The 21150-nt window shown below is 38.6% G+C and overlaps 1 protein-coding gene across 2 annotated transcripts in view; it reads right to left on the bottom strand.

Annotated features, from left to right (window-relative positions):
* Positions 1 to 11692, bottom strand: part of GPR155 (G protein-coupled receptor 155) — a 43348-nt gene extending 31656 nt beyond the window's left edge. Inside the window, exons 1-3 of one of the 2 annotated variants that reach the window (XM_037044423.1) lie at positions 11483 to 11671; positions 9441 to 9520; positions 6915 to 7411 (exon numbers count right to left, since the gene is read on the bottom strand). In XM_037044423.1, the coding sequence (XP_036900318.1) occupies positions 6915 to 7380 (466 nt within the window). In that variant the 5' untranslated portion in view covers positions 7381 to 7411; positions 9441 to 9520; positions 11483 to 11671. Of the gene's footprint in view, positions 1 to 6914; positions 7412 to 9440; positions 9521 to 11482 lie in introns of both variants that reach the window. The other variant, XM_037044424.1, reaches the window with a different exon arrangement.
* Between the last annotated feature and the right edge of the window lie 9458 nt (positions 11693 to 21150).

The following is a 21150-nucleotide window of genomic DNA, read 5'->3' as shown; positions in this document are numbered from 1 at the left end:
AAGCAGTAATAGCAATAGGTAGCTGGCTGCTGGTTCCTGTGAGAAAGGGGTCTCGCTGGAGTGGTGAGGCATAAGTCTGGGTACAGAGGACAGATGAACAAGTAGCAGATGACAAACTAAAAAATGAACACTGAAGTGATGAAGTCCAAGCTATACAGGAGAAGTGGAGATGGGTGATGGTTGGCAGAAAAGAGAAACGGAATTTCCTTCGAAGTCTAAGAATTAGACATAGGTGGGAGTTGAGGACTTCAGAGTAGTCAAATAATAAGCTGTTGAATTTAACACTGTGGTTGAGTAGATCCAGGATAACCTACGATAGCCATGCTAGTTGCTGGCAGAAATGTAATAGAGAAAAACATCATTGGCAATGAAGAGGTCAAGGAACTAAGAGGGCAGAGAATTTAATGGGTAATTCACATGGACGCTAAAGTCAAGCAAAATAATGGCAAAATTTGGCAACAGAGAAGATAACAGTGAGCCAGATATTCAAGTCTTCAATGAATGAGGAATGACTAGAATGAGGTCAGTAGATGCGAGCAGTGAGGCTGCACTTGAACCTCAAAGAGGCAATTTTTACAAACAGCAAATAATAATGGCCTAGCAGTGGTACAAGGTGGCTATGAGGAAGCCAGTCCTGTCTACCATTGCTCACACAGCATGCAGGCGATGAGAAAAAGGGCAGCCTCCATCTAAGGGGGAATGAAAGGGAATGCAGGGCTTCAAGGAAGACCAGTGAATACGCTGAAGAATTAGGGATGGAAAGACGGATAAGAAATGTTTGCAAGGGTGGAGTTATGGAATGCACATTTAACTAACACAAATTCAACTACTCTCTCAAGGAAAACAAAAGCTTTTTTTTTTCTTTTCCATAAAACAAGTTTCCATACTCAAATGAATTACTTAACCTGCTGTTCTCTGAAGAACAATGCTAGCAAAAAAAAAAATTGGGCTGGGTTAGACTTAGGAGTACACACAGAGTACGCGTGCTGTATTCTGTGGGTGACTTAAGGGATTTTTTGAGGGTCTGAGTGTACATGATGACTTTAGAGCCTAACTGCTGCATAAGTTGTCTCCTTAGAAAGGGGTATGGTGGGTTGGACCGGACTTAGGGCAGTTTCTCGGTGAAAATGAGGGTTGGTGGCCTGGTTGTAGACTGATCGGGTGATTTAGAGCCTTGAAGTAAGCAACCTTGGTCCTAGGCACATTTTTGGCAATGAGTTCTGAAATTATTCAAACACTAATATTTAAACGCTGATTCATAAGTGATTTGAGGTTAAGAAAGAAAAAAGAACAACCGCAGTCACTCACAAGGAGAGAGGCAATCATGTGAAAAAATGTAAAAGACTAGCTTTCTCAGTTTACATTGAGATAACGTGACACGGGTGGGAAAATATATTTGTTTACTTACTCAGGGTATGTAAGCTTCACTTAACGGCATGCAAGTGTCCTGTTAAAGTTATGTAACTAGATTATATAACCTGTAGAGGTTCACCTTGTTCTCATTAGCTGAAAACTACTTTTTATAAGAATCAATTTCCTTTTTGTTAGTTAAGTGCATGCAGAGGTCTATAGCCCTGAAATGAAGTAGTGGTTAAACAAAACACACTTGATCACATAAAATTTCAGAATCTTTCCGCTTTCCACACTAGATACACTAGCTCTATAACCCTTGGCAGTTTTCTTTCATGTTTCATAAGGTTTTATCTTTTAAGTTAAAAAAGCAGCACTTTTGATAAGTACTTCAAGGTACTGAGTGACACGTTTTCTGATCAGATATTTTATGTCTAAGATATCCATATCTGTCCACCACTCAATTTTAAAAATAGAGACTGTATTTTGGAAAAGCCTTGTGTTTTCAATCTGAGCACAAGAATTCTCCCACATGGCCTACATAAAACACATGAACTTTGATAAAATGCATAAACTTACAGCCCACAGAGCCCCTTAATTAATGCCTTTTCTGGAATTTATGGTTTTTGCCATGTATAACATGCATTTTTTTGCCCAAATTTTTGAGGGAAAAATAAGGATGCATGTTATACATGGGTATAATAATTATATGTCACGGGTGTGATGGGTTTAATAATCCCTGGTATAATGTGCACAAAACATGGGTGTGCATCATACACAGTAGTGCATCGTACATGGCAAATCACAGTACTTTCCTGGCACACTAGCATTTAACACACTTTAGATTGCTTTAAAGCTCAACACAAATTTGAGCAACAGTCTTTATTATCTATGGCTAGCCAATCGCCAAGTGCTTTCTCTTTTTTCAGGATCTTTTGTATTTTCTCCTCTTGATTCCTACTACTACCACTGGTCAAAAATTTCAAAACTGGGTTACTTAATGTGTTTCCAACCAATATCCTTTTGTTTTTTCTTGGCCACCTCCTTCATTCATTTTATTCACTGCTGACAATATCTTCTAAATCTTAACTTTCAAAAAATAAGACTTCCAAAGTTCTCACTGCCCACAAGAACAGCTACAAAACCTTTCTTTTGCCATTCACAGTGCAGTCCCCACAACTGACCCCTCACCTCCCCCACTCATTTCTCTGTAAATACCCATTCCTCAGTGCAAAGCCTCCATCAGCCAATTTAATATAATAGTTAGACCGGACAAACACCAGGTTCATAACTAGTTCTGCGTACTGATGATCATCGCCCAACTTCTTGAAGTCTCTCCTCTCTTATCTAAACCTTTCTACTGTTTAAGGCTTGTCACAGGAGCTACTGCTTCCACCGTCTTCAATCGATATCACGGGCATCCTCTTCTCTGGATGGCGCTGGTAACTCGTTTCGTACTAGTGCCGCCTCAACTAATTCTGAGTTCTTCGAAGGCATCATATCAGAGCTGTCAAGCCCCAGCACAGCACTGAGCAAGTCTGAAAACAGTTGCTGAATGGAATTAATATACCAATGAGGGTTAAAGGTTTCAGACAGAATAAAAGTGTATTTTGTAACACCCAGTAATTTATACCTAATTGTTGTTTGTTAACCCGTTTTCTTTGTTATCCAAATTTTCTTCTCTTTTCATATTCTGAATATTTACCAAGTAGGTTACTATTGGGGTATTTTTAAGTCAGTTGAACAGGTATTTGAAGGCAAAAGTAGTCTAGTGGGACAGCAAAACACTGGGAATAAATACTTGTTAAATTTCTATAAGAATATGGCTAAACACAGAAATTCCAATCCCTTTCTGCCATTCATTTGCATACTTACTTAACACTGCCTTTAAAAGGATTTTATTTATTTATTTTTCGAGGGAGGGGAAGGGAGAAAGAAAGGAAGGGAGAGAAACATCAATCAGGTGCCTTTTACGCATGCCCCAACCAGAGACCCGGCCTGCAACCTAGGCACGCACCCTGATAGAGAATTGAGCAGGTAACCTTTCACAATGTGGGACAACCTTCAGCTGAGCCACATCGGTCAATCTTTATAAATGTCTTTATAAATTGGTAGTGCTACTCTTTTGTTACCAATCTGAAGATGGTTTTAAATCTGAAAATACATATAATATATGAAAGCAGTGACCCCTACTAACAAATTAGATTTATAGTCATTATAGAAAGTATTAAGTTGTAATTAATTCTTAGAAATAAGGCTCTTGAGGAGGAGGAGAGAATTCCACTTTGAGGAATTACTATATAGCTTTGGAAACTAAGAGACAAAATTAGCCACCCATTGTGGCTCCTATTTTGATTCTGGCAGGTTTTCAATCCCTAGCAAATAACACAGAGACCCAGACAAGATCATTCTATTACTTAATGGCACACAGTTAAATGCTTCATTTCCTTTTTATTTACAGCTCAAGCACTACAGCATAATTATGACTAGTCAGGGTACTTATGTTATCAGCATCATTTGAGGAATAAATTATAGGATTTAACTGTGCGCTATGAGTATCTTTTAATGACCAAGGCAGGGAACCATTCTGGTTTGCTGAAATCAACATTTCACCTTGGTCCCTTCTCACACTCAAGTTTCTATAAGTACCTTTGAAAAGAATTGTTCTAAAATCAAAAACAAACAAAAAAAACCCTGAGAGCTTCTTTCACAATCTGTAATAAGGCACTACAGTTTTCTGTCACTTCAGTGTAAATCAATGATTTTAACATAGTCTCATAACTGTTATAATTGTCACAGGACAGAGAAAAGGAACCATGACTGTCCTTTCTCTTTATTCATGGTCTGCCTTCTCCTGAGTCACCTGTAAAATGGACTGATGTTGAAAAACAAATACAGTCTTAAAAAGATCAGTTCTTATAAGCTATGGTGTTTATCTGTGAACAAGAGAGTGGGAATGCCTGGGAGAGGTCACATAACAAAATGAAAGGGTCTTCTATTTAGAGACAAAGTTTTCTCTGTTCACACTGAACAAGGCCAGAAGGCAAATGGGCGTGGACGGCAATAACAAATCACCTCACTGCGGCAGATACACGGCTCTGCAGTTCTCTATCATACCTTCCAACCTGCAGGGAAGTGGAAAAGCACTTCAGTCCGTTCTACTGGATTGTGGTAAAGGTATTTTCTATAATCTAATGTTACAATAGCTCATATTATTTTTGATTTAAAAATTAAAAAAAATATATATATATTACAGCTAAAAATTTATGAGCACAGCCCTGGCCAGGGGGCTCAGTTGGTTGGAGTGCCATCCCGTGCACCAAGGGTCATGGGTTCAATCCTAGGTCATGGCACATACCTAGGTTGCGAGTTCAATCCCCACTTGGGGCACATATGAGAAGCAATCAATTGGCATTTCTCTCTCACATTGCTTCCTTCTCTCTCACCCTTCCTCTCTCTCCAAAATCAATAAGCATATCCTCAGGTGAGGACTTACACTATGAGCATAATCATCAGGGAAATTGGGATGGAACACTGCTGGAAACACAATTACAAACGGATTCACTGATTTAATGTGGGACATAAGAAAAGCAATGATATGGCTGACTACCCTTTTTAGTTGGAGATTCTGTCTTGATACGAAAATTGATAAACTCATTTAATAGGTCTTTTTTCATTACTACTCGTTTCATAAAATATTTTAGATTAGTGTAAAGATAATAAAATGTTCATCATCTGTGAAAGTAATATATTACAAGGGCTACTTGGTCTTCTGAAGATTAAATGGGCATGTTATGTAACTGTGTAGCATAAGCACATGCCCAGGATTTAGAACAAGAAGACCTATGTTTGGATCTCAGACACCTGTAAGCTTTGTGACCTTGGATAAGGTCACAGTTAAACCTCTATAAGCCTTATTTAAAAATGAGGATAATTGCCCTACCTCAGATGAGAAGTAAATGAAAAAAACCTCTAAAATGTTTAAAATGTTAGTTCTATTTAGTTATGAGCTTACTAATCTATGAGCATGGAACTATATATTTATAGTTCATGTCTAAATTAAAATACAGCAATATTCATTAAATACTTAATACTACGATGCTGAACCACTGCTTATATCATAAATACCTTGATAAATTTACATTATTAATGCCTCTGAAGAGATGGATAAGTCTTTATTTGAAATGCTTGGTTCATTCCTAATTTTAAAATTCACTAACCTTAAAGAAACACCTATCCAGTTTCTGACTATTTATAGCTTAGTTATCTAATAGCCTGGTTTCTCCTCTCTCATGAACCTGATGCTTTACTCATAGTTATTTAATTTTTCAGGTATATCTCTGTTTCTGGTAAAAGAGACAGAGAAGGGTCGAAGGAGGAGAGAGATGGAAAAGGGTAGCCCACCAGAGTCCTTTTGGTGCCAGTGGGGAAATAATCGGTTGGAGGAAAATTTGAAAGTTAATGGTATATTTCAATAGTCATTTTATTATGTTTTTTAAATCTCTGCTCAGGAGCTGTATCATCAGAAAGGCCTTTACTGACTCCCTACCTTAGGTTGTACCTCCTCATTCCTACCCCTCTATACTACTTTACTTATTATTATGGCCCTTCTCATTACTTTAATTTTATTTTCCCATTAAAATGTAAATTAAATAGGTACAAAAATGTTGTTCACAGGTGCATTCCCACAGGTAACACAGTCACTGGTATACAAGGGGTACCTATGAATGAGTGAATGAATGAATGAATGTATCCATAATATTCAGGTCCTCACATTATTAGATATGACCAAAGCACAATATAAACATTAACCTAAAAATAAAAATACAAAAAAGTAGTTACTAAATATACACTTTCTAAGTGGCAGAGTGTCTGTGGAAAAAAAGATGTTCCAAGATCTCTCAACATCCCAAACTGGTGTTTTTACTGTTTCATCAGAAACATATACACTTAGAAACATAAAATTAAGCTGCTTAAAGAATTGGAAAAGTGAAGAAGGAAGAGTTGGAAAAGTGAAAAACCCTCCCTGGTTTTGTTTTTAAAAAACAAATTAACTTCAGCAAAAGTACACTTCCATTTTTGAAGAACAAGCTCAGAAATAAGTATTAATGTAAAATAATATATACTCCAGATGGTAAGAAATATAAAGTAGGAAAAAAGTCACTCATAAAATTCCACTGCTAACATTTAATAATGACAGTTTTTATAATATGCCTGTTTTTTACATATTATAAATCAGAACCTGACCTCTTCTGGAAATTAAAGTTCTTTCATATGTGATTATTGAGAAGAAAAAATACTATTAGAAAGAAAATTCACAAAGTTTATTTGGATATGACCATTTGTTTTAGCCAGAACTTTCAAGGAGCCTCAAACTCTGATATTAAGGAAAAATATAATTCATCCTAGTTTAAGACATATTTAAGAAAAAAACATGAAAGATCTCTTAGATATAAAAGTATCGATCACTAGCAAATGCTTAGATAAATAAAAAGGCTTAAATTTTGGTACCTCTAAAACCCTTGAATTTTTTTAAAAACTTGAAAAATAAAAAAGTAACTTACCTATAGGATACCCCAATGCAAAGTCATTACTTTGTGTAGCAAAAATAGGGAAGAGTCCGGCTTTGCTAAATCGACTGTCAGGGCTGGCAACTAATAAGGTTAGTACACATACAACAAAAAATACAGAGGCTTTGGCAATTAAGATGCTATACAAGAAAGACCAGTCCACATTAGAAAAATTAAGCACAACCATGTTTTTGAATAACAAAGCTGGAAGTGCAAATCTGGAGACAAAATTTCCCAGTCCTTTGGCCTGTGTTGATGTTATGACATTGGCCCTTCCTGCTACGTAGCCACAAAAGACTATGCCAAAGCATTCTAGTAAGGCTGGAAAGAGCCTTGTTACTGACATTGAAGGTGAGTCATTGGTAGAGTTAAATCCATGCATTATTGGTGAGGGCAAAGTGTTGGTCACATTGACTGCTACAGTTAAGTTCTTGGCAGGTAAATCAGAAAAAGAATTCATTTTCTTTCACTCTGCAACTCCAACCAGATCTCTGCAAAGAAAGAAGATTCAGTGTAATAATCAGTAGGGAGAAGTCTAGATGAAAGAATACACTGGTAAACCTAGACTTATTAAATGGCTAAATACACATACTTTTCTTCAACTACCATCAGACAAAAAATACAATTTAAAAAAAGGGTGGGAGTGTTTCCTTGCTAACAATAACCTCTTTACTCTCAAAGGTGGGTCAGTACAAAATATTTGTGTTGCCATCCTATAATCAGTATCAGACCCGAGTAACCCAGCTGCAGTGATGCACTGGGGTCCTCTCCGGCGAACCACCCTTGAGCTCCACCTAATGATTAAGAGCCTGGAGCTCAGAGTCTCTGCCGAATGTTCATCCAATCCACATTCCTCTGAAATCTCAGACGTCCTCAAGGTTATGTCAAGGAGACACACTAGACAGAAGGGGCCTTTCCAGTCTGTGGTCACACTTGCCTATAGGATCAGGAAAAGGGTATACTGGATTATCACTTGCCAACTCTGAACCAATAACTTTTATTTTCTGTGTCTCACTTTCTTCATCTGTGTAATGGTAATAATAGTACCCGCCTCACAGACCTTGAAATTATTCAAGTAAATTCCATACAATCACATCCGGCACAAAGTAATCATTCAACAAAAGTTAAATATAATTTTAGTAGTACATTAAGAGAGGAAATGAAACAAAAATGATGGGGCCCTGGCTGGTGTAGCTCAATGGATTGAGCGCAGGCCTGTGAACCACATGATCGCGGTTCGATTCCCAGCCAGGGCACATGCCTGGGTTGCAGGCCAGTTCCCAGAAGGGGACTCATGAAGGCAACCATACATTGATATTTCTCTCCTTCCTTTCCCCTCTAAAGATAAACAAATAAATCTTAAAAAAAAATGATGGCATCATTTTTCTGTCCCACCAATCTACTCTTAGCTCCTTTTGCACCAGCCTCACATATTGACCTTTTTGAATGTCCCACAGTCCCTTTGCGCTACACGGAGTTTGCATATGCAGTTAACTCTAAAAATGTTCTCTTCTCTACCCACCCACCACTCCCTGCACATAACACCTACTTATCATCCAAATCACAGAGTTCAGGAGTCACAACTATGAGGTAAGGGCTTCTCTGACCCCACAGCCAGGCCAAGATTCTTTCTCTATGTTCCTTACCTTTAGGCCACTTTTCTCATTTTATAATTACACTGTGCATTACAGTGACTATTTATTTTATGTCTATCTCCTTTGCTAGACTTTAAGTGCTACACAAACTGGGTCTGTGCATGTTTCTACTTACTGTTGTGTCCCTAACACCTAGCACAGTACATGGCACATAGGAGACTCCGTATATGTATATTTATTTCACCTTTTAGTGAATCAATGTCGTCTTTTAGGAACTAGTTCATGGACAGAAATCTCTCTCGTTCTCTCCCTCTCTTTTCAATGATAAAGTATTCTAAGTTTTTCACTATAGCAACAGGCATAAGGCCACACAATGTGTTCTAAAATGTTCTAAAGCTGTTCATAAAATGTTAAGGAACACAAAATGTGTTGTAAACTGTTCTAAAGATGTTCAGAAAAATGTTAAAGCAAGAAAAAGTTCTTAGTGCTATTATTATAATATTTATCAGGCTCCCTTCTTGCTGCCACAGATGCATGAACATGAGGTTTAGACAACTGCAAGTAACCAGCACTTGCTAGTAACTTGAAATTAACATGGCAACAACTGCCAAGTTATAATTACTCTGGGTTAATTGTCTAAAGTGACCTTATATAAGGCAGAAAGTAAAAAAGCTCATTTCTGAAATGTACAATGCCCAGGTTGGGTTCTCAAACACACACATCACATCAATAAGACTCAGATGGCAGACCAAAGACCAGCAACAACTGATACTCTGAGGTGTGAACAAGATATTTTTCTCTGTACTACCCTGGTATTAACTGAGCCATTTAAAAGCTTACATTTAATCTGGATCAGGATGAGTATTTTTCTAGTAGGATTAGATAGGAGTGGTCAATATACACAAAACCTACAATATTCACATACCTGAAATTTAGCAAGCAAGCGTCAAATTATATCCTGGGAAAGCTACCTGCTGGTATAGGTACCCATAGTTGAAGTAGGAGCTGTTAAATAATTAAACAAAGGTGTCAAAACATTTGGAGCCCTTAAAGATGTGGACTTGAAAAGTCAGCACCAAAAAATAAGGTGATAAATTAGCCCAGTCTTGTTATTTTTTTCAAAGTTCCCTATATTTCTTTCCTGGAGATTTAATAACTAATACTGCTCAGTACCCCTTATCTGCACCACACTTGCATTACCAGTGAATTCCAATGCTTTTAAACCAACAGTTTAATTAAACTAGCAGTTGTTCAGTTAAAAGAGTCAAAAAGCCCTGAACCCAATTTTGGGCCTTATCCCTTATCAACTCTCTTTGGGCAAGTTACCTGGCCTCTTGGGACCTTAGCTTCCTTACCTATAAAATTAGAGAAAAACCTCCTTAGAGGAATACTGTGAGTACTGGAGATTTTATACTAAGCTTATCTCAGTAATCACAAAGTAGGCTTTCAAGAAATAGTGGCAATTGCTGCTAGGAATTGTAGCCCTCATAATAGTAAGAATGGTAACAACTTCAGTACAATTCATTGTTCTATGCCAGTTCTTTAAACAATACTTGGTAGTAAAGATCCTCCAACTCAAGTAGAGGAATTGGATGGGCAACAAGGTTATCATTTTTATTTTATAACAAACAATTAAAAGGAGTTCAATTTAATTTAGTTTGATCTTAAATAGTTTTACCAGGGAAGAGAGAGCTCTTCATTTTTCTCAAGGTGATGGTCAAATAGTTGTCATGATGCCCAGGTTTAACTTTTAGTTACTTGAAAATTAAGAGAAAAATTGAAAAGTAATGTGTCCCTTTCCATGAGATTTCTTTTAATATTCCTCAATATTATAAAAACAATGCCTGCTAATTGAGAGAAAGTCAAAATAACCAGAAAGGACTTGTCTCATCTTAATTCCTCCCACCCTCCATGGGAGGAAAAGATGCTTTCTAAAGCATTCTTTTAAAATGAACAAGAGCCACGGCAACAGGAAGTTTTGGAGGGTTTTTTTTTAAAGTTACATCCAGTCTTTTCATTTCATTAAAACGAGGCTTGTTATGGAACAAACAAGCTGATCCCTCAGAGTCAAAAAACACTCACTGACCACTCAATGGGGCGGGGAATGGAGATATACAAACCACTTCAGGCTACTTAATCTTTGGCTTAAATAACATGGAACAACTGAAATTGTAAACAACTGATATTATTAAGTAAAATGGGGAAGAGGGCTGTGATTATCTTCCAAGAAAAAGCTTTCAACTCATAGGCTGTCTATTTCTCAAACTCCCAATATCCTTTATGCTGTGGGAAAAGCACAGTGTGGTATCATTCAGTGCACCCTTCAACATCAACAGTCACATCGTCCACCCACTCCCACCTACTTGTAGGGGACCAAATGTCCTCGCTGGAGACCTGGGGTGGGGAGCCCTGAGCTCGGCTCTTCCCTTGTCGTCAGGAATAGACTTTAGCCCTCCAATATCAGGGTGTGGAAAGCCGCCGACCACACAGGCCGCCCAGATAACAGCTCCCACCCAGTGGCTGGGAAAGGCAGCAGTGAAGTGGAAAGGCAGCTCGGGGTCTGTGGCTGGGATAAAAAGTTGGTCCTTCAGCTTCCCCAGGGCAGGAGAGTCACAAAGTCAGAGTACCTGACATGCTCTAAAAGGGGGTAAGGAAGAAAATTTGGGGCAACTCTCCAAGTATATGGGCAGAAGCTCCCAGGAGGCAGAGACCGAGACCACCCCTTGGGATAAGGGTGAGAGTCAGAGAAGGCCAGGGTGAAATGAAGTGTTCCTCACACAAATTTTGCCGCCGGAGGGGACAAGCGACCGGCCTCCTCCCCTACGGAAGCCCACCCAGCCGGCCCTACTGGTCCTAAAGGTGGGCACTGCGGGGAAGAGGCGGGCAGGCGCAGGCAACGGGCTGCGTATCTGGGCGCTGCCCACCTACTCAGATCCTGGAGGCGGGGGCACCAGGGGCTCATCTCACCTGCTACGACTGCAGTCCCGGGGCCACGCGGTGAAGGGAGTCGGTGCTTGCAGTGGGGCCAAACAGGAGGGAATCACCGTCATCTCCCACCAACAGCCCTCCTAACAGAAAGCTGCCAGCTGTCAGCTGCTGCCGCTCAGTCACGTTCCACGAAAGTGAGGTGCAGGGAAGTTGTGGCCCGGCCAGCTCCTCCCGGCGTGCCCGCCCTGCGGCTCCGCCCTCCTCCAGGCCCCGCCCCAGGCCCCGCCCTGCGCCGCCGGCAGTCCAGCCGCACCGCCTCTGGGCCCTCCCTCGCGTTCAGCCCGCGAGCCCACGCACCGCGCCCGCCCCCAGCGAGCGGCCCAGTCACTAGACTCAGGCGGCCGGACTTCCGGCCCCCCGGCTCTCCCAAAATGGCGGTTGCAGTTGGTATTTGTGCTCTCATTTTCCCGTAGTTTTTTCCCCAACCTAGCTTCGTGTGATCCACCAGTTTCTCTTTTACTTAAGCTAGTCAAGTTTATAGCACATAGTTTAAACGCAAGGACTTAAGAGTCAGACATGGATCAGAATCCCACCTTCCACTTTCCCAAGGCGGTGTGACCTTGACTTTCCTAAATCAGAGATGAAAATGTCTGTGAAGCTTTAGCACTGTATTTTATTTAGAATAAGCTCCCAATACCTGACTATTTGTGTTTCTACTATGGAGGAAACTATATAGTCTACCAAGAGGGTGTTGGTTGTATTGTTGGAAAACTTCCAGAACTTCTTGAAATAAAGGGGTCCCAAATACAGTAGTAGGTCCTCCAATAATGCCTTTTCTTCCGGTGTTCTTATAACACTGATGAGATGCCAAGAATTTAACTCTTGTTTATATTAATTGGTCTATGGTGAATTTGGTTTCCTTGTATGTCATTTCCCTTTCCTCCCAAGAACCTAACCATAATGTCAAGTGAGGACTTACTGTGTAGACTTCGTTTTGAAACCAGAAGAAGTCCTGTATTTGAACTAGTCTTTTGGACTTAAAATTATTTCAAACTTAAAAATATTTGTAAGCTGACCTCACTTAATATCTCATAAGCATTCTCTCCTTTGTAAAGCCTCTAGTGTGCTTTGCATCTTTAATTATTTTGTCTTGCAACTTCATTGTCTTCCTGTCATCTTGGTAGTTTTAATGTAAAGATACAAGAGTATAACTTGATAAATCACAGTAAACTAAGGATTGATGAAAGGATCTGAACACTAAGCAGGAGAAAAATGGCCAGGAACTGAAATTATGGAAAAGTCATGTATTCTGCTCCTGTTCTCACTTCTCCTTTGTTCTCAATTGTTAAAAAGAAAACCACAGGCCCAAAATGGGGGCACTTATGCTAGGCCACATCACCAAATTTGGACTAATTTAACATAATTGCAGTTTAAGTTTCTAATTTTTGTCTGACTATGAATGTAATGAGTAATTATAGAATATAGTGTGAGGCAAAAGTAGGTTTACTGTTGTTCTATGGAAAAGTAATACAATAATAAATAACAATATAAGAATAAACTGTAGGGGGGTGGGCTAGGATGGGAGTAAAGACAGAAAACTGTACTTGAACAACAATTAAAATAAAAAAAAATTTAAAAAAGAACAAACTGTGTTTGGCATACTCACAACTGCAAATCTACTTTTGCTCTACCTGTATTCAGATAATGTGAAAAGCAATGAAGAAAGTGAAAATTAACACCTACTGATAGTATTTTACTATATATACCATTTTTGTATGTGTATATAGAGAGAGACTAAGAAAAATAGCATCATAAAGTAAACATGAGTTTTTTTTAAACATGAGTTTTTATACACATGACTTTTAGTAACATTTTCATTCATAATATATAATGAACTTCTATCCATAAATGTAGATCTATATAATAATTTTTAATACCTATCAAGAATTCCCTATTGATGTTTGAGGATAATTTTCCTTGAAAAAGTGGGAACTCTGAACCATTCATAAAATCTAATGAAAGATGAGTAAATAAGAGGAAGATAAAGTAGTACAAGTGGTTAGTGATTTAAAATTTGTTATTTGACTATGTCTAGTGCTTGCTTTAGCAGTACATGTACTTAAGTTAAACAGGTCTAATATGATTTCAAATTTCTTTAAAATTATTTAGTTTCTTTAAACTCCTACCCCCTTCCCAATAGCACCAATTTCTCTTTAGGGATCCATATACCTTCAGAGAAGTTGACTTCACTCTGCCTTCAGAGATGATTTAACTAACCTAGGTATCCCATCAGTACAATCCAACCCTTTGAACTCAAGGATTGAGTCAGGGTGGGCATTGGTTCTAAGGTAGTTTGATACAATGACTCAGGACTTCAGCTGAAAATGCTAACATTCTCTTTCCTGGTGGACAAGAGGAGGGTGGTGGGAGCCATCCTGAGACCATGAGAGGAACCAGTCTTAGAATGACACAGACACCAAGAAAAGCACAGCGGAGAGAAGGAAATAAATGGATCCTTGATGACAGATTGACTTGTAGAATCACACCTCACCCGAAGCTAGTCAGCCTATGGACTTCTCATTTATGTGAGCTGATGAATATTTTAAAAAAATGTTATGAATTTATTTGAGTCAAACTGACAACAGTTGCTGGGAAGCAAAATCTCAATGGACTGCAAAAATGCTCCAGAGCTTTTTGCAACTTATTTTATACATTAGAATAAAAGGGATTAGACACAAGGAGGGTTACATGAAATCCACTGGTGGTAGATTAAGGGGGTGGAAGAAGGCAAAGCGGGAGGGCAATCTCTACCACTGGATAAAAAGTGAAATGGAAAGACACATCCTTCTTTTACATTGGTGAGTATAGGGTGGTTAATAATGAACATTTACATAACATAGAGATGGTTTATAAGAACCAATGAAAGGTTCTGTGCTGTGCCTTGGAAATCTGAGTAAAACCTGGAAAAAGATTACTCTCACATCTCAAAGGTATGTTATCTTAGATGCAGAAAGACAATAGACAGGTTCACTTAAGGTAAAGATCAACCTTTGTTAAGGAAGCCACAGGTCCTACCACCATGACTTGCTTTTAGTTAAACATTTTTATGTTTTGACTATCCTCTGTGCTTACATTCAGTCTCTGAGTTTGTAAGGCCCACCATGCACACCCTTCCAGAGCTTGTTAGGTTTAGTATGTGGCCCATTTTTTGGTCCACAGTTCCCCATTTTGGTCATCTTCGGATGCATTGAAGACCAGCATCTCAGTTGGATAATGTGGTCCCATGTTGCTTGGCAGACTCATTCCTCGGAAGTCTTTGTGTCAGCGTATTGCTAAAATGGTGGGGCAATGGGAATGGGCAAGACTGTAACCTTGGATGGAAGTCAAGTCTGAATTTTTTCTCAAAAGGGGAAGGCAAGTAAATGGGAAGTGGTCAGGATGTATGGACTTCATTAAAAACAACACTACTCTGGATCATGTTGACCTGCAAGCTATCATGATCTAAATTTTGTTGTCCATCCCACTTTTGTGTATTTTGCATCTTGCCTAACATTTACATAAAGTATCAGGGAACAACCATACCCATCTTCAGTTTTCACAATTTGATCATGAGATGGGTTCCCATTTACTGGTATTACTACTACTACTACTATTACTACTACTACTACTACTATTATTACTATTATTATTATTTTAATATGGCCTATCTACTTTCTATTAAAAGCACTCAATATCATTCATTGTTAATATGATTCCTGTTAGTTGTACAGTTGTGAACTGTAGCTTTAAGACTTAATTGAGCCAATAAGTTTTTATTGGCTCAGTCAACTCAAGAAGTATGCATTGAGTTTTCTGTTACTTGAAATCAAATTAATAGCAAAAAGTTTTAGAAGAAAACACCCACAGTAATGATCTGACTAGAAAAATACAATTTTTCCTGTGTAGAAAAGTTCTCAAAATTACCACCAAAAAAGCATGTATTAATTTTATCATGACAAAGTCTGAAGCAAGTCTTAAACTGTATATTTTTACTTATGTAGAAATGGTGAGCAATACCTAATAGTAAGTATTTTTCTAAAATAAATTTAAAAGACACCATTATGCATTAAACCAGCTGTGTATACAAAACTTACCCATAAAATATAAAACAATTTAAGAACACTGAAGCAGTGCCACATATCAACTTGTACTGCCAAGGCCTTGTTTTTGATAATCTTGGCATCCCTGGTACTTAAAATAGACCATTCCCTGAAATATACATTAGGTGTTCCGTAAATGGTTTGTGAATGATTGAATAAAACATACTGGTTTACCAGCTGTCCAGGATGTTGACATGTATTTGTATTCAAGGTGAACTATTTGATAGAAGCAACTGTGGTATATAGCTCTTTTATATACTGATTTCTTATTTTTTCAGCTTTTCACTTTGTTCTGGTTTATAGCCTTGTTTAAATATCAATAATATCCCAAACTGTGACTCCTTTTTGCTATTTTAAATGCTATAATTAAATAATTTAAATTCTGGTCTCTCAGGATAAAACTCTGAAAATTATCTTTTTTTTTTAATCTTCACCTGAGGACTATTTTTTTTTCATTGCTTTTAAAGGGAGAAAAAAGGAGAGAGAGAAACATTGATGTGAGACAGAAAAACTGATTGATTGCCTTCTCTATGCTCCTGGACCAGGGATCATATGCACCAGGACCCAGGGATTGAACCCACAGCCTAGGTATGTGCCTTGACTGAGAATGGAACCTGCAACCTTTTGGTTACAGGACAAAGTTACGACCAACTGAGCCACACCAGCCAGAGCATGAAAATTATCTTTTAATTTAATACATACAATATATGTATGCCTGCTTGTGTTTTTGTAAATATATACTAGCTTTTCCTCAATCTCATTTTAATTTGCTGTTAAAGTATTTTTATGAAGCTTCCAGGTTGGTGAATGTGTGGAGGTGCTGGGAGAGTGGTGTTTCTGGAGAGGGTATAGAAGCCCTACGGCCCTCCCCACATAACTCGACCTATGCATCTCTCCCATCCAAGTGTTCATCTGTATCTTTTGTCATATATTTTTATACTAAACTGGTAAATGTAAAAGTACATACTTATATATATTTTCTTACAAAAGCAATGAGGGAAATTAGAATCTCATTACTGATCACCTCGTTACTGATCTTTTAACCTCAGGTAGGACTCAGTTGTGGTTATATAGGCAGAGGCCGTTCTCTGAGCCAGCATTTAAGAAGTTCAGCAGAATTATAATTAAAATGCCAAAGATTAAAGATAAAGAGAGAATCTTAAAAGCAGTAAGAGAAAAGCAGTTAGATATCAACAAGGGAGTTCTCATAAGACTGTCAGCTGATTTCTCCACAGAAACTTTGCAGGCCAGAAGGGATTGGCAAGAAGTATTCAAAATGGTGAAAAGCAAAGACCTATAACCAAGATTAGTCTACCTAGTAAAGTTATCATTTAGAATTGAAGGACAGATAAAGAGATTCCCGGTCAAGAAAAAACTAAAGGAGTTCATCACCACAAAGCAGTATTACAAGAAATGTCAGTTAGAGTGTTGTTTTTTTTTTTAAGGAAAAGAAGAAGAAAAGATAAAATATATTAATAATAAAATGGCAATGAATATATATCTATAAATAATTACTTTAAAATGCAATTGGATTAAATGCTATGATCAAGACATGTGGATGCTGAATGGATAGCAAAATAAGACCCTTACATATACTATGTACAAGAGACACTTTAAATTAGAAGATACACAGAGACTGAAAGTATAGGGATGGAATAAGATATTTTATGAAAATGGAGACAAAAAAAAGCAAGGTTAACAAATACTTATACCAGGCAAAATAGACTTTATAACAAAGGCCACATAACAAAATACAAAGGACCCAGCTATTCCACTTCTGGTATTTATCTGAAGAAACCCAAAACACTAAACTAAAAGAAATATACATCCATATGTTCATTGCAGCATTATTTACCATAGCCAAGATATGGAAGCAACCTAAGTGTCCACCAATAGATAAATGGGTAAACAAGAAGTTGTGTGTGTAATATGTCTTTCCATAAAGTACCCAGCCATGTAGTATGAAAAATAGAGACACTTACTGAAGAAGATACAAGGTACAAGAAACATCGTACATAGGACAATGATGCCTCAGTCCCCTTCCATTAGGCACCTTGGGATCTCACACAGTTCTCCTAATCATTGTTATCTGTCCTGTCATATTTCCTTGAATCTCATCTAGAGTTGATATCTCTCCTCTTTCAAAGGTGATTTTGGTTTGGGGAAAAGCCAGAATTCCCCGGCCACCAAATCTGGGCTGTAAGGGGGGCTGAGACAAAAAAACTGCACAAGACGTGATGCATGAAAGGGTGTGTTGTTGTGATGAAGCTGCCAATCACTGGTTATCCATTGCTGCAACCTACTGAATCATTGGAATATTTTCTGCGGAGGAATGTTCAAGCTTAACACAACATTCGATGCAGATTTGTTGCTCTACTCCCTCAGTCACTTTGAATGCCACAGCCACACAGCACACATGCTGACTCAACAGTGTCTTCTGCCCCCACTGACCAGTACAGTGAAGTCGTCATTGTCTACACATGTGCATTCCAGACCTCTCTCTTTGGTGGCCAGGTCGCAGAGATATCCTGCAAACCAGTATCATTATATTAACAATGATTGGACTTTTCCTGGACAGACCTTGTGTGTGTGTGTGTGAGTGTGTGTGTGTGATAGAATATTACTCACTGTAAAAAATGAAACATTGTCATTTGCAGCAAAATGGATGGGCTTAGAGGATAGTGTGCTAAGTGTAATAAGTCAGACAAAGGATGACAAATGCCATATGATTTCAATTATATTGGAATCTAAAAAACAAAATAAATAGGCAGAACAGAAACAGACTCACAGATACAGAAAACATTTTGACAGTTGTCAGATAACAGGGGGTTTGGGGGACTGGATGGAAAAGGTGAAGGCATTCAGAAGTACAAATTGGTAGTCACAGAATAGTCATGGTGATATAAAGTACAGTGTAGGAAACACAGTCAATAATATTGTAATAATTATGCATGGTGTCAGTTGGGTACTAAATTTATTGGGGTGATCACTTAGTAAGTTATGTAATGTCTAAACACTAGGTTGTACATCTGAAACTAATATAATATTGTATGTCAACCATAGTTAAAAAATAAAAAGTTATCTAGACTTAAAAAATGTTAACCAGAAAAACAATGAAGTCAGAATTAGATTATGAATCTGAACGTTAAATCAACAGTTTTGATAAGATAGGGTGAAGAACTCACACAACAGAAGCATGAAAACTTTGGTGGCTCATTCATTTTGTTTCAGGATGTATATGATAGGGGAACTCAAGAGTTAAAGATTTTAGCTTTAGTTATAGTTGATAGCCTTATATGATAATTGCATGCAGAAAGCTGTTGGTCCAGGAAGTGGAATACATGCCTGGGTTGTGGGCCAGGTCTCCATTGGGGGGGTGGGGGTGGTGGCACATGAAAGGCAACCATACATTGATGTTTCTCTCCCAGTCTTTCTCCCTCCCAACCCCTCTCTCTAAGAATAAGTTAATAAAATATATATTTTTAAAAAGTTATCATGATATTTACCTATATTTTTCAAAAAGTTAAATGTCTTTTAAAATTGTTATTCTTTGTATCATTTTTCAAACTCTTATGTGTAATTAGAGCCCCTTCTAGACTCAGAGTGTGGAATGTTACTGTCCAACACAGAGAATACTTCTGTAGCTCCTCCTACCAAGTCTAGATAAATTTTTGAAAAATCCTCAATGCAGAATACAATAAAATGAGACCATACAAAGAAGTAAAAATCTATGAAATGTGTTCAAAGAAGATAGCAGAGCAGTATCAGCTAATGGAATTATGAATTATCTCAAAGTCAGTGTGTATTTTCCCTAGAGATACTGAAGCAATAAGAGTGAGCAAATGCAGGATGTGTGGACACACAGCTGGTAGTCATGCTGTGTGTGTGCTTATCGCATGTTTGTCAAATGTCTAGGAGGGTTATATTTATCATGTTTGTCAAATGTCTAGCGGGACCTTTAAGATGCCCTTGTGTAAAAGTCGCCTTACAGCTCCATGCCAGGTCTAATAAAAAAAAAAAACACCTCAGGCAAAGTCACCTTTTGATAAAATTCCTAGGTGTCCCATTTCTGAACCACTGCTCTGGCCTCCCAAACCCACCTACGTTCTTAGGTTCTTGTCTCAACTATGGAACTGGGCTCCAGCTGCACTGCTTTCTGCATGTCTGTTATTTACTGTCTTCTGCCTGCCCTGAGAATTGCGTCAGACACCCCACTTTGCTTACAGGTGACTGACTTGGCTTACTTGTATACCCTATCTAATCAGGATTATAGGGCTTCCATGTAGGGTCCTTAGTAGCATCTCAAGCTGATGAGAAATAAATTCCCAGCCATAGCTTTCCAACTGATACCCGATAGAGGCAGTTATTTGCCCTTCTTCATGTACTCAAATAGTCTAATTGACAATCATCCCAGCAAAGGAGGCATTCCTACCTCTATAAAATAATCTATATTCAAAGGTGTGACTTCTGTTAAGCTGCCCTAAGCTTCAGGAATAATACCACCCTTTGTGGAAAGACCTGTGTTCCTCTTGCCAAGTAAATCTGATAGTTTGGTGGGCTCAAGGGGTGATTCTGGTCCTTACCACTTACAGCTTCGGCTTTCCCTGCCATCTACTATAAGAAGGTTACTGCTGTCACTATAAATTAGTCTTGGATAGGATGGGCCTCTGAATGTGAAACAGAGCTGATAGGTTGGCTTACCTGCCTCGGCTTGCCCTTTCCTTCCTTACTACTTTCTGTTTTTTTCTGCAAGTTCACCTTCTTAGTCAAAAGGCACAGCCTAACATTCTTTCATTTCTGCCACTTCCAAATTCCCTCTGCCCTAGATAGCCCCCAAATCTGAGGCCTGGCCATCTTAGATCCCCCAAACCCTCTTCTCTCATATAGTAATTGCCTATAGATTCTCATCAGTGCCATGAAACACCCCCATTGGTTAGCATTCTAAATGGAAGCAGGGTTTGTGCCCGAGGAGCTCTCAGGCCACGTGTATATCGTATCTGTCACCAAAGCCTCTGCAAGCAGCCCAGCTGTCTTTAAGAACTATAGACCTAAAGTTCTCTTTCATTTCTTTTACAGTTTCGTGTGAGCTATTACCAGTCTCAGTGTCGCGTTTCTGCTGGTAAACCTCAACTCTGTTAACTCTTGAGTTAGTTTCTTTGTAAGCTCCCCAAGGTATTCCGGTCACTTAGAGTTTACAGCTTTGTCTGGAGCATGCAAACTCAACCACTTAGGAGTGTCAACATCACACCGTGGGGGATATGCTCAGTAGCGCTCCCTATCCTATGTCAGGAATCAGCATGTCCACATGACCAAGGTGAGGCTTAATGTGAGTGGAGCTTCAGCCTCCCCAGCTATTCCCCAATTCTAGTAGACAGGCATTCACCAAGACTCCATAGGTGATGTTCCTCCTGACAGGAGCCTGGCCTTAGCATAACCTTTTATGTACATCAGAACCACAGAACACTTGGTAGGCCTTTTGGGTCCTGCACCATAATATGCACATTGTATTAGTTTCCTATATTGCTATAACACATTACCACACACTTGGTGGCTTGAAACAGCACAGAC

This window comes from Sturnira hondurensis, unplaced genomic scaffold (genome assembly GCF_014824575.4).
Source record: "Sturnira hondurensis isolate 20B ecotype Veracruz unplaced genomic scaffold, ASM1482457v3 Scaffold0004136, whole genome shotgun sequence".
Taxonomy (NCBI): domain Eukaryota; kingdom Metazoa; phylum Chordata; class Mammalia; order Chiroptera; family Phyllostomidae; genus Sturnira; species Sturnira hondurensis.
This window is presented reverse-complemented; position numbering and strand designations above follow the sequence as displayed.